Below are 13,317 nucleotides of genomic sequence, written 5' to 3'. Positions count from 1 at the left end.
CTCACTGGCAGTGAGTGACACCACAAACAAATTATATTACTCCTCTGAGCCTCATTTTCCTTGGCTGTAAAGCTCAGGTGGCATGTCTATTGACAATTTATGTGGATATTAAATGGGTTTGCACAGTGCCAGGCACATAGAGAATGATTCGTAAATGCAAACCTATAAATGCTAAATTTTTCCTCTCCCAATTCTATAGCTTTGTGTCTTGAGTCCTAATATGATGAAGTCTAGGCAATAATTAGGGACAGACAGAGCAAAAGGAAAATTAATTTGTTAACCTTTTTTTTTTTTTTTAGCGTACATGAATTTCATGTAAGTGACCACAAATTAGCATTATGTTTTCTCACAAGGGTGGGCAGAATGCCAAAACAGCAAAGGGAAATTGCAAAAGGCAATAGGGTAACCTGGATAATGTTTTTGGTAAAAGCTGGAATTGGTTCTGGTAGCCTGTGCATTCACAAAAATCACATCGGTTGTCAGGGTCTTCCTGCTGCTTCTTGGCAGCAGAGGTCCTCTCAGATACAAGGCAGTGTTGTTACATATTGTTAGGAAGGAAGCTCATGTTTCCCAGGAAAGATCAGCATCCAAGTCTTAAGAGAAGTGGACTCAGAGATCGAGATAACTGTTTTCCATTAGAGGTTCTGGAATTAGGATTTTACCTTGAGCAAATCCCTGAATTTTTCTGAATTTTGATTTTCCACCTGAAAGAATAAAACAGCTGGATCCTCTAAGGAGTCAAACCTCAAATTACATGGTCCAGCCACAAAGTTAGCTTGGACTTCCTCACATCATGGTAGCCTCAGAGCAGTCAGACTCACATGGTCACTCAGAACAAGGGAGAGAAGAAACTGCCTTAAAGGTCATAAGGGGCATGCCCAAAACAGACAAAATGTCCCACCCATGAGATGTTATTAATCAGAGCAGTCACCAGCCAGCCCGGATTTAAAGAGGGACCCTAGATGCCCTTTTTCTGAATGAAGGTTTCCCAAGAATTTGCAGCCACCTTCGGTCCTCCACAAAAATAATGCAATATTTAATACTGCTTATTATAAAACTTCATATGAAAGACATTAAATAGAATATCTTGATGGTCAGAAAAAGTGCAGAAGGGCAGAGCAGAAGCATGATTCTATTCTCAGGTTTCCACTTCCTTAGAAAAGTCAACAGACTTTAAACCCTCAGCCTCCTCTCTTTAAAGAGGAATGTTTCTTTTCTAGCCCCCGAAAATTTTATGAGGATTTAAATAGATAAAATAATTAATTTCTAGGCCATATGCCCAGTAAAAGAACTAAAAGAATATAAAAATATAGAATACTTAAATTTGGCTCAAATAGGGAAAAGGTATTATTATCTATATGTTGTAAATGCCTAGGAATTTCTACTAGACCAAGTGGAGATGAAACAAAGGAGAGATTAGTGGCTGATGCACAACACCTTTTCTTGAAAAAGAAGCCTAGTTGTGCTAGGAAAAAAGAGAAGATTATTAACCCGTTCGTGTGGAAAAGTAGAGCCAAAAGATGACATTAGGCTGAACTCTGGGACAGGAAGTAATTTTACGTGTAGAGTTTTAAAACATGACTAAGGAATGGGAAAATAAGTTAGAGAAACATAACATGCTTAGGAAGCTTAGTGTGTCAAATAAAATACCATTTTAATGTAGTATTATTTCACTAAGTACTATTTTTAATAGTATTTAAATATAAAAGAGGAATGGGCAGAAACTTGTTAATTAGTAACTTGAAATTACAAGAAAAGAAAAACTGAAAAATATAAATTCTTTAAACTTTAAAACCCAAATATATAAATTGGAGATATGAAAGGACTTACAAAAACAGGCAAAATTCTTTCTAAGCTCTGAGAGAAGTTGATTTTTTTTATAAAAATGTAAATGTTAAATAATATTTGAAGAATTGAAACTCTGGGAAACTGATCATATTCTACTTGTACATATATAAACTAATTCTAATAAAATTCTGACAAATGTGTTTTTTTTGTCTTTTTTGTTGTTGTTGTTGTTGCTATTTCTTGGGCTGCTCCCGCGGCATATGGAGGTTCCCAGGCTAGGGGTCGAATCGGAACTGTAGCCACCGGCCTACGCCAGAGCCACAGCAACGCGGGATCCGAGCCGTGTCTGCAACCTACACCACAGCTCACAGCAACGCCGGATCATTAACCCACTGAGCAAGGGCAGGGACCGAACCCGCAACCTCATGGTTCCTAGTCGGATTCGTTAACCACTGCGCCACGACGGGAACTCCCTGACAAATGTGTTTTTTAAAAAAAAATTTCTTAAAATTCTTTAGTATTGGGATATATTGGTTTTAGTATCAAAAGAGCAGAAACAACTTGAAAACCTTTCAATATAGATAAATGAATAAATTGGAGCATAATGAAATAGTCCTTTGTATTAGTCAAGGTGCACCTGAGTAAATAGGGGCCATGCTAGGTAGCTCAGTAGAGGTAATTTTAATAAAGTTTAGAATCAAGGTATAGGAAGATCAGGGACAATCCAGAGATTAGCAAACACAGGAAAGATGCACACCTCCTTGCCTGCTACAGGTTCATGGATGCTGGCAACAAATATAAGACTTCTGGTTCCAAGACAAAGAACTTTATTACTCTTGGCACAGCAGGCAGCATATGTTCCATGTTGCCATCTTTCCCCTGTTCCCCAAGTCCAGTAGGGCAATGTGGAGTGGCCCAGGTGTCTTCTGCATGTTGTCACAGCTGAGCAGCCTGAGTGTAGTTGTTACTGAGCCCAAATTTGTGTGCCTAATACATAGTGAGACCAAAAAAAAACCAAAATGTAGGAGTTTGGAGCAGAGAAAGGTTTATTTGCAAGGGCCGTGCAAGAAACACAGGGCAGTTAATGGTAAGAGATTTTATAGGCAAAATTGGTGGGGCGGAGGTGCTGCTGGGTGTGTGACTTGCTTTGGTGGTAACAGGGTGATGTTCCAGGAATGAGCCTCTGGTTCCAATCAGTCTGGGGTCCCCATGCTTAAGCTCAGCCTGAAGTCACCATTTTCCACCTGGATGGGGAGCTTTCCTTTCTGTAGAAGAACTCAGAGATGGGTATCAGGCTGTTTTATGTATCCCTTGAGGAGGAACCAGGCCCCTGCCCCATTGCTGTACTTTTGTCTCTTGACTGCCTTTCCCTTGGTTTCTGTGTTCCCTCACTAGCCTTATTAGTAATTGAATCTGCTCTTTGGAACTCAGGCAAAGTCTAGGAGGCTGAAACCTTTTTTTCCTGCAAAGGAGACACGGAAAGGCTTTTGTCCCGGGGAGGACCAAACAGGGTCCTGCTCAGTTTCACTGGAACTCCTAATCTTAAAATGTGGCTGCCAGCAACCCTGCCCAGCCTTTGCCCTGGAAGAAGACATTATCTGTGTTATCCTGGTCAGGAAACACATCTGCCCTCCAACCCGGAGCAAGACACTGCACAAACATTCTTGAATGGATAGTAAGGAAAAGCTGTGATGAGAAATGCAGAACCACCAGTGGCCCAGGAATAATTGTTTCCTAACAACTACTCTTGCAAACCAAACATTTTCAAAGGAGGAAGTTTTCTGAAGTTTAGGGAATGGCAGAGAAGTGAGTTGCAGCAGGAAATGGAATTGGGTCCTCTTTGAGATTGCACACTGACCTCGGATGTTGATGAATCAAAAATACACTTGTTTATTTACAAACTGCCTAAATGGGCATGAGTATTTGTTTATATATTTACAAGTCTTCTAAATATGAGGTTCTTTGCTTCGGGACATCCCTCTTATCCACTGGAAGGCAGCGTAACTCTTATCTACATGATGCTCAGATAAAGGTGTAAACTGAATCTCCACAGGGCACACTTTGAGCTAAAATCATTCTCTGGGGCTGTGGGCTTTGTGAGATGTGTAGCTATAGCTCTCGAATAGAATACAAATGTTTTAGCTACTATTCAGACTTGGCGAGCTGTGACTTCCACTATTTCCAGATGCGAATAAGCAACTTCTGATTTTTTGCTCAGTATCCCAGTGAACTAACTGCTCTTTCAAAAAGAATGAAAAAGCAAGAGCGTTCAAGCCAAAAAATGTCAAGAAATTATGAAGGTGTCTCAAGAACTGAATTAGCTGCTTCCAGATCAAGTTGATTTCTACAACAAAGCATCCTTTCCACAAATACTGATCCTGTGAGAAAGATATGACTGCTGCCTGCAGAAGAGTCCATGATTGAAATATTGAGGGAGATTTGGCAGTATGGGTTGAAGAATTTTTTACCATTTCCTGAGGATTTTCTCACTGATTGTGGCAACAGAAAGAATCATCAGGACAGTTTATACATCATTTTGTTGAACTTCTTACCAAAGAGTTTAAAATTAAAACTAACAAAATTCTCTAATAAAAAAGCTTGACAGGGAGTTCCCTTCGTGGCTCAGCAGTTAACAAACCCGACTAGGATTCATGAGGATGCAGATTCGATACCTGGCCTCATTCAGTGGGTTAAGCATCTAGCATTGCCATGATCTGTGGTGAAGGTCGCAGATGCAGCTCCCTCCTGAATTGCTGGGGCTGTGGTATTGCCCGGCAGCTATAGTTCCAATTCAACTCCTAGCCTGGGAACTTTCATATGCCACAGGTGCATTCCTAAAAAGCAAAAAAAATTAAAAAATAAAAAAGCTTGACAAATTGCCATTGACTTTGGCATTGTGCCTATCAAAAAGGCCAATGTATAATATATTGCTTAAACTTATTAACAAAATTAAAAGTTGCTGGATAAATCAGATGGTTCTACTAAACAAATACCCTGTTAGTTTGCCAGGGTTGCCAGAACAAAATACCACCAATAAGGGCTTAAACAACAGATACTTTCTAACAGGTCCAAGGGCTAAGTTCAAGATCAAGGCTCCAGCAGGGTTGGTTTCCCTGAAGCCTCTCTGCTTAGCTTGCAGATGGCCACCTTCTTGCTGTCTCTTTCACATGGGCTTTTCTCTGTTCACACGCACCCGTGGTGTCTCTTCTTTTCTTTAGAAGGACACCAGTCCTATCGGACCAGGGCCCCACTCTTATGACCTCAGTTAGCTGTAATTAACCTCTTTAAAGGCCTTAACTCCAAATACATCACATGAGGGTTAGGATTTCATCATATGAATTGGGAGTAGACAAAATTCGGTCCATAACCATACTCAAGATATGGTGTTGAATCATAAATGATGAATGGATTGTCTAATGTCTAGGAAATTTAAACACCAGAGATAAAGCCGACAAGGTTTATACCTGTGGCAATGATCTGCCAAATATCCACATTCAAACTTTCAAATAAAAATGTTCCACTTGTCTGCAGTAAATACTGGAGTAGAATAAAGGGAAACCAAAGGAATGAATGAGGAAATAGAAGGTTAAAAGTCTAGAATTTGAAAACAATGAGGAGAAATCGAGAAATGAGGTGAAAAAACAATATGGGATGATTCAGATAAAAACTTTATGGAAGAAGCTCTTCTCAAGTAGTTTCCAGCTATTTGTTTCCAGCAGACAAAACGTTTACTGTGTTTCCATGATACCTAAGACTGAACATTTAGAAAGAAACATGTTTCCCAGAATTAAAAAAAGAAAATTAGATAGAAAAATACTTTCATCAAATTTTCAGAAGACAAATGTACCACTGATGACTTATTGCTAAGTAATAAACACATTTAATATATTAAAAAAAGAATAAAGTTTAGACAGAAGTGTGATTAATGAGATTTATTTTATATATTGATATTATTAGTGGCCATTGCTGACACTAACTAAAGATTTTACATGCTTAATTAAGTTTATGCCCTACATGAGAAATTGGCTTTAAAGGTGAAAGCCTTTTGTCCTAGTGACACTGTCACAGAATGAACCTGGCCTCTGCCCCTTACAGTGGTGGCTGTTGAGTCTTGTGTGTATGAGGATATTTTGTGTCTTCTTGGCATTCACTGCCCACCCACAGAGGTTCTCCAGTTGTGTGGGTCTGGGGTAAAACTGGAAATGTGCATGGGTAATAGGAATCCCAAAGATTCTGAAAAGTGCTACCTCATTGTAACCCAGATATTTGGTTTCTCTCCCACATCATGTATCTACCAACCATGGGATGTGAGTGTATTAACATACCTATTTCCAAATAAAAAGGAAACATTTGAAATATAGCTAATTTTGAAAAATATAAAAATTGGCTGCTATATTGCTCTGTTTTGAGCTGAAAAAAAAAAGATAACTTCAACAGAACCTGAATTTTAAATACATCGAGTAGAACATTTTTGTGGCAAGACATGGCAGTTCTGGCAATGCCTTACTGAAAAACTAAAATCAAATAAATATGTTCAAGCCTATTGACTTCACCTTCTGTTAAAGGTAAAGCCTTTTAGTTTATTTTTTATTTTAGTTTATTTAATTTAGTTTAATTTTAGTTTAATTTTTATTTTATATTGGAGGATAGTTGATAGTTTTAGGTGTACAGCAAAGTGATTTAATTATACATATATCCATTCTTTTCAGATTCTTTTCCCACATATATTATGGAATATTGAGTAGGTTCTTGTTATCTATTTTTATATATAGTAGTGTGTATAAATTAATCCCATACTCCAAATTTATCACCCTCCCGCAACATTTCCCTTTGGTAACCATAAATATGTTTTTGAAGTGAGTCTGTTTCTGTTTTATAAGTACATTTGTATCTATTAGATTCCACATATAAGTGATATTGAATGATATTTGTCTTCCTCTGTCAGACTTATTTCGCTTAGTATGATAATCTCTAGGTCCATCCATATTGCTACAAAATGGCATTTTGTTCTCTTTTTTCTTTCTAAAGAAACCATGAGCTTTATTTTTTTTTTTAATTTTTTTGGTGCGGGGGCTTTTTTTGTCTTCCTAGGGCTGCACCTGCGGCATATGGATGTTCCCAGGCTAGGGGTCCAACTGGAGCTTTAGCCACTGGCCTGTACCAGAGCCACAGCAATGCAGGATCCAAGCTGCATCTGTGACCTACACCACAGCTCACAGCAACGCCAGATTCTTAACCCACTTATTGAGGCCAGGGATCAAACCCTCTTCCTCATGGATAGTCGGGTTCATTAACTGCTGAGTCATGATGGGGACTCCAATGAGCTTTATTTTTTGGGGGGGAGTTATAGTTGGTTTACAGTGTTGTATTAGCTTCAGGTATACAGCAAAGTGAATCCATTATACATATACATATATCTGTTCTCTTATCCCATTTAGGTAATTACAGAACTTTGAGTAGACCTTCCTGTGCTATACAGTAGGCCTGTGTTATCTATTTTATACATGGTATTGTGCATGTATTAATCCCACCCTCCCAATTTGTAGCCCCCACCTCCCCGCCCCAGTCTCCCCTTTGGTAACTCTAAGTTTGATTTTGAAGTGTTTGAGTTCGTTGCTGTTTTATAAGTAAATTCTTTGCTATCATTTTCATTAGACTGCACATATAAGCAATATTATATGGTATTTGTCTTTCTCTGACTTCACTTAGCGTGACAATATCTAGGTCCATCGTGTTGCCACAAATGGCATTATTTCATTCTTTTTAATGGCCAAGTAACATTCCATTGTTTAAATGAACTACACATTCTTTATCCATTCCTCTATCGATGGACATCTGGGTTGTTTCCATGTCTTGTCTATTGTAAATAGTGCTGCAATGAACACTGGAGTACATGAATGCTTTTGAATTATGGTTTTCTCCAGATATATGCCCAGGAGTGGGATTGCTGGATCATATGGTAGTGCTATATTTAGTTTTTAAGGATCCTCTATAGTGGTTGTTCCAATTTACATTCCCACCAAAAGTGTAGTAGGATTCCCTTTTTTCTACACCTTCTTCAGCATTTATTGTTTATAGATTTTTGATGATGGCCATTCTGACTGGTGTGAGGTGATATCTCATTATAGTTTTCATTTGCAACTCTCTAATGATCAACATTGATGTCTTCTTTGGAGAAATGTCTATTTAGGTCTTCTGACCATTTTTTGATTGCATTTTTTGATATATAAAGCTGTGTGACACATTGGTATATTTTGGAGATGAATAACCTTGTTGGTTATTTCATTTGTAAAGATTTTCTCTCATCATGTGGATTGTTAGGTTGGTTTTTATGTTTTCCTTTGCTGTGCAACGCTTTTAAGTTTAATTAGGTCCCATTTGTTTATTTTTATTTTCATTACTCTAGGAGTTGAATCCAAAAGATATTGTGGTGATTCATGTCAAAGGGTGTTCTGCCTATGTTTTCCTCTAGGAGTTTTACAGTATTAGTATCTGGCCTTACGTTTAGGTCTTTAAGACATTTTGAGTTTATTTCTTACATCTAGTTTTATTTACTTGAGCCCTCTCCCTTTTATTCTTGATGAGTCTGGCTAAAGGTTTATCAATTTTGTTGAACTTTTCAAAGTCTTTTTATTTTTTAATGGTTGAGTGATATTCCATTACATACATGTGCTACATTTTCTTTGTTCACCCCTCTCTTGGTGGACATTTAGGAAAAGCTTCCTAGTGTTATGTGGCTTTAAAGGGCTTGTTACATCAAATGAGGCACTCAGGACACCACTGTCTATGAAAGTCAGTGACACTGGATGTGGACATATGAGAGCTCTTGGGGGCAGGGAGATGCAGTAGGGAACCATACACACCAGGAAGCAAGTGAAACTCTAATTTGAGACCAAGGTGATCATTACAGCTACTAGTTTTGCCAAGAGCCAGATATTAAATAGAGGGGGAACATGAGATTTATTAATTAGAGAATCTCTCACTGTCAGAAAGGGCTCATTTGCTCAGATTGCATCAGAGAAATGTGCATTAAGGCCAAATAAAGTCATTTCTGGATGTCTTTTAAAAACATGGTGAGGGAGTTCCCATCATGGCTCAGCAGTTAACAAACCCAACTAGCAACCGTGAGGGTGCGGGTTCAATCCTTGGCCTCACTCAGTGGGTTAAGGATCTGGCCTTGCCATGACCAGTGGTGTAGGTCACAGATGCGACTCAGATCCCACGTTGATGTGGCTGTGGCTGTGGCATAGGCTGGTGGCTACAGCTTCAATTGGACCCCTAGCCTGGGAACCTCCATATGCTGCGTGTGCAGCTCTAAAAAGACAAAAATAAATGTGCTTTTGCACATTAAAAATTTTTTGTAAATAAAAAAATAAAAACCCGGTGTGAATCACTAAAAAATGAACTTCTCTCTTGAAAATGCAAGTAAAGTGTTCTTCTCTTTGAACTAACCATATGCCTGAGCATCCCCTGACATGAGGTTGTGTAGCTCTGTAGCTAACCTTAAAAGGTACCTTTCATATTTGAAAACATGGCATACTTTTATCACAGAACTTCTCAAGGAAACACTTTTTAAAATATGTACAAGATTCTATCACAGGAGCAAGGAAAAAGATCTATTTTGAAAACAGCTATTGGGTAAGAGTAGGAGCGGGTGTCAGGAAAAACTGTAGGACACTGAATTGGGTAAAAAAGAAATGGTATCTTGTGTTTGGCATCATTTTGGGGTATCTGTTTCTGAAAGGGCTTGAACCTCCATTTTTGAGTTATTTTTTCAATTCAGTAAATTGTAGAAAAGTGATAGTAATGCAGCATTGATAATTCTTGCTTGTAGAAATGCAAATAGACTTGTCTAATGAAAGACAATTAATATTGCTCTGGCTGGAGTTCCCGTTGTGGCACAGTGGTTAAGGAATCCGACTAGGAACCATGAGGTTGCAGGTTCGGTCCCTGACCTTGCTCAGTGGGTTAACGATCCGGCGTTGCCGTGAGCTGTGGTGTAGGTTGCAGACGCGGCTCGGATCCCGCGTTGCTGTGGCTCTGGCGTAGGCTGGTGGCTACAGCTCCGATTAGACCCCTAGCCTGGGAACCTCCATATGCCGCAGGAAGCGGCCCAAAGAAATAGCAAAAAAAAAAAAAAAAAAAGAATATTGCTCTGGCTGTTTACCAGTGCCCCTGATTGGCTCTCTGCCCTTTGAATTCTCCTGGAATCAGTTGTGCCATCTTAATTAATGAGTGATATTAATTATTTACGTGTTCATTTCATATTTTTAAGTCATAAGTTTACTTTTTAAAAAATACCTTGAAACAGTAGATTATGTAGTTATCTATTACAGAGTCTATACTCTGTCACCCACATTGAACCCTGAACTTTTAAGAGAGCAGATTTCAGCTTAATAGTTTAAATAAAGCCTAAGACACATTTTCTTTTCCTTTTAGCTTCAGACAAGCTTGACTGAACCAATGACGTTATCCAAATCAATATCTCTTCCTCGAAGTGCATACTGGCATCACATCACTCGGCAGAACAGCGTTGGAGAAATCTACAGTTTGCAAGGCAAGTAACTATAATAAAGTGGCATCTCCATTAGCTTTCTACAGGTTGACCAGGAGTCATGCAAATTGCTTTGCATTTGCATTGCTTGCTTTTCTTCTATTTTCATTTATCAGTTGTCATTTGCCACAGTGGGAGCTCTATTTACAGTGGCTTTTCTAAAGCTATCATTTCACTGACTCATGGTAAAAATTATCCCAAAGGTCACCAAGTGCTAAGGATCTGATTTGGCACAGGAAGTTGACTAAAACACTGCCTAAAAATATTATCAGAAGCTAAAAGAAGCTAATACAAGGTCTGTTTTATGCTGTGTTTTACAGAAGATTTCTTAAGCATCTTTCTGCCAAAACAGGATTGAATATCAGTTCCGGAGGCTGCCTTGGGCTCTGTAATGAAATGCTACATGAACCTACTTACAGTTTTAAGATTTAACCAAAGCATTAATGTAGAAACCATTTGGGAAGGTGCAGTGCAGAAGACAAGTGTAAATATGCTACTTCTGTATTTTTCTTAATGATAAATGTTGAGTGACTGCATGGAAATGGCTTAATCAGATTATTCAAATGATTAAACAGCAGATATTTGATCAATACCAGCAGAACTCTCAGCTTCTGTGGTTCTCTTCCTAGTTCTTCCCTAAGTGAATAAACTTATCCTTCAGATAAAGTATTTGGCTGCAAGGAATTGACTAACAGCTGACCAAGACAGGAGGAAGCAGGAACTAAGAAAAATAAGACTGACAAAACACCGCTGAAAATACTCACCAAACAATCCTTTTTTGAGCACAGTAGGCTCAAATGTAATAGGCACCTAATAAATATCTGGTGACGGAATGACCATCATAACCTTCAACATAATTAGGCATTTGAATATTTTTCTTTTCATACATTCTTTTGTTCATATTAACAACACTAAATGTTCTGACAAAAAAAATTTCTGTTACAAGCAAACTGAAATAGTATACTTTTAAAGTGGTATTTGCTTGCCGAGCTTCAAATCTATACTAATGGAATTTGATTAAAGATCCATTCTAAGAATAGAACCATTTTAGTCACTTATGAGAAATAATTACATTCTGTATTTTAAAGAACCCTTATATGGCCAACTTGACTACTTGTATTTAACAGGCAGTTATTATCTTTTTGTATTCTATTTGTATGAGAAGATCTTTAACAGGATAAGGATTAGAGGATTGAGAAAGGAGGGGAATTGCTTTGACAATTTCATGAATCAGAAAGAGGAGAGACAGGCTTCTTATCCTTTTGTTTCCCTCCACAAACATCAACAACCACAAACTAAAACTGCCCACGTCCTGATCTTATAAGATTAATCTCGTCTGTTCCTGTGGCTAGAAATAATTAGAAAATAGGCCCTTAACATAGGGTTATTTTTATTTAAACATAACCATATATTTGTAAATTATAATATTTGATAGAACAAAATAAATCTATGGAATATCTGAATAAGAATATAAAAAGAATTAAATTTGTAAGCAAAAGGAAAGCAAGATATTACAAATAAGTTGGAAATGGACTGGAACCAGTGTACTGATAACTTTGGGTTCTAATAAGGTTTTCGTCTATAATTCCACTATTAAAGTAAGACTATGATGTTGCAACAGAAGAAAGGCTGGGGGAAAAATGTAATTGTAATGTATACATGTAAGGATAACCTGACCCCCTTGCTGTACAGTGGGAAAATAAAAATAAATAAGTAAATAAATAAATAAATAATAAAGTAAGACTGTGGTTTTCATGGTAGCATACAGGAAACTTTTCTTGAAGGGAGGGTTACGTTTTAGACTGAAAACTTCAAAAACAGTATTGTATTTACCCAACAAAAAAATGCCAGAATGTGAAGAAATTTCTAAAAATGTTGTCAGAGACTTGTTGGAGGACAGTGTTGATTTATAAAACAAAATAGAATCAATCACCAATTAAAATACTCTGATTTATCTCACTAATATTAATTTCCAGCTATTAAGGGTTTCAAATGCCTTATTAGTTATGATGAACTGTTTATTTATATGGTCTTGTTGGGGAGGAAGATTTTACCTTGTATCCTTCTGGGTTCTTTAGCTCATCTAAAAATTAAATTGACATAAAACAGATTAATTTCTTACATATGGGAGTCCATGCCACACAAAGGCAAGTCTGGAAGCTGAGGCTCAGAAGGCATCCTGAGCAAAAGGAAGGTATAGGGGCCTGGGCTTCCAAGGGGAGAAAGGTGTGACTCACAGGATGCAGGACAATAGGAAGAGCAGATGTCTAGTAATGAGATGTTTGCCCTGCCACACAGACAGATCATTCAGATAAAAGTTATCTCTGGTAATAGCACTGTGTCTCAGCTGGGCCCCCATCTAAATTCTTTTAGGCAATTAAGAGGGAGGTTTAAAGCTTTTCCTGAGTCTTTTTGGCCTTGATTGTCTTCGGCTCAAAATAATCTTCATGCCAAAGTGGCACATTTTGGGGAGGCTTTTCTGAACACCTTCAATTCAAACGCCAGATTCTTCTTTGGTTGCTTGTTGCTTGTTGTTTTTATGTATCCCTTAAGGCAATTACTGAAAATCAGATAAACATAGCATGTTCTCAGTGTAGATCACAATTCACTATACTGCATTTATTTTTGTATTGCAGACTTCTTAGAGCAATCCATTTTACAAATTTTTATATATTCATTTTATATTATATATATAGATACTTAGATTATAGATAGGTAGGTAATATATAGACTTATATAAACTTGTAACTGATACTCTGACAGTGGTGATTTGTTTTGTTCTCCTTTTGTTCTGTTGAGGCATCCAGACAGGCAGAGGGGCAGAGTCTTTTGATCATGGTTTGTTACTGGGGTATAATATCCTCAGGCTACACCCGTGGAATCAGCGTAGAATAAAACTACTAAAACAAGAAAGAAATAAAAATAGAAACAATGAACTTCATCACTACTTGATGCACACATTTTTTTTTTCATAA

At 37.7% G+C, this 13,317-nt stretch overlaps 1 protein-coding gene across 1 annotated transcript in view; it reads left to right on the top strand.

Moving 5' to 3' along the window:
• The window catches only part of DOK6 (docking protein 6), a 377,419-nt gene that overhangs the window by 290,360 nt on the left and 73,742 nt on the right, over positions 1-13,317 (top strand). Inside the window, exon 7 of the mRNA XM_047766980.1 lies at positions 10,228-10,345. Within this exon, the coding sequence (XP_047622936.1) occupies positions 10,228-10,345 (118 nt within the window). The remainder of the gene's footprint in view (positions 1-10,227; positions 10,346-13,317) is intronic.

This window comes from Phacochoerus africanus, chromosome 2, assembly GCF_016906955.1.
Source record: "Phacochoerus africanus isolate WHEZ1 chromosome 2, ROS_Pafr_v1, whole genome shotgun sequence".
Classification (NCBI taxonomy): domain Eukaryota; kingdom Metazoa; phylum Chordata; class Mammalia; order Artiodactyla; family Suidae; genus Phacochoerus; species Phacochoerus africanus.
This window is presented reverse-complemented; position numbering and strand designations above follow the sequence as displayed.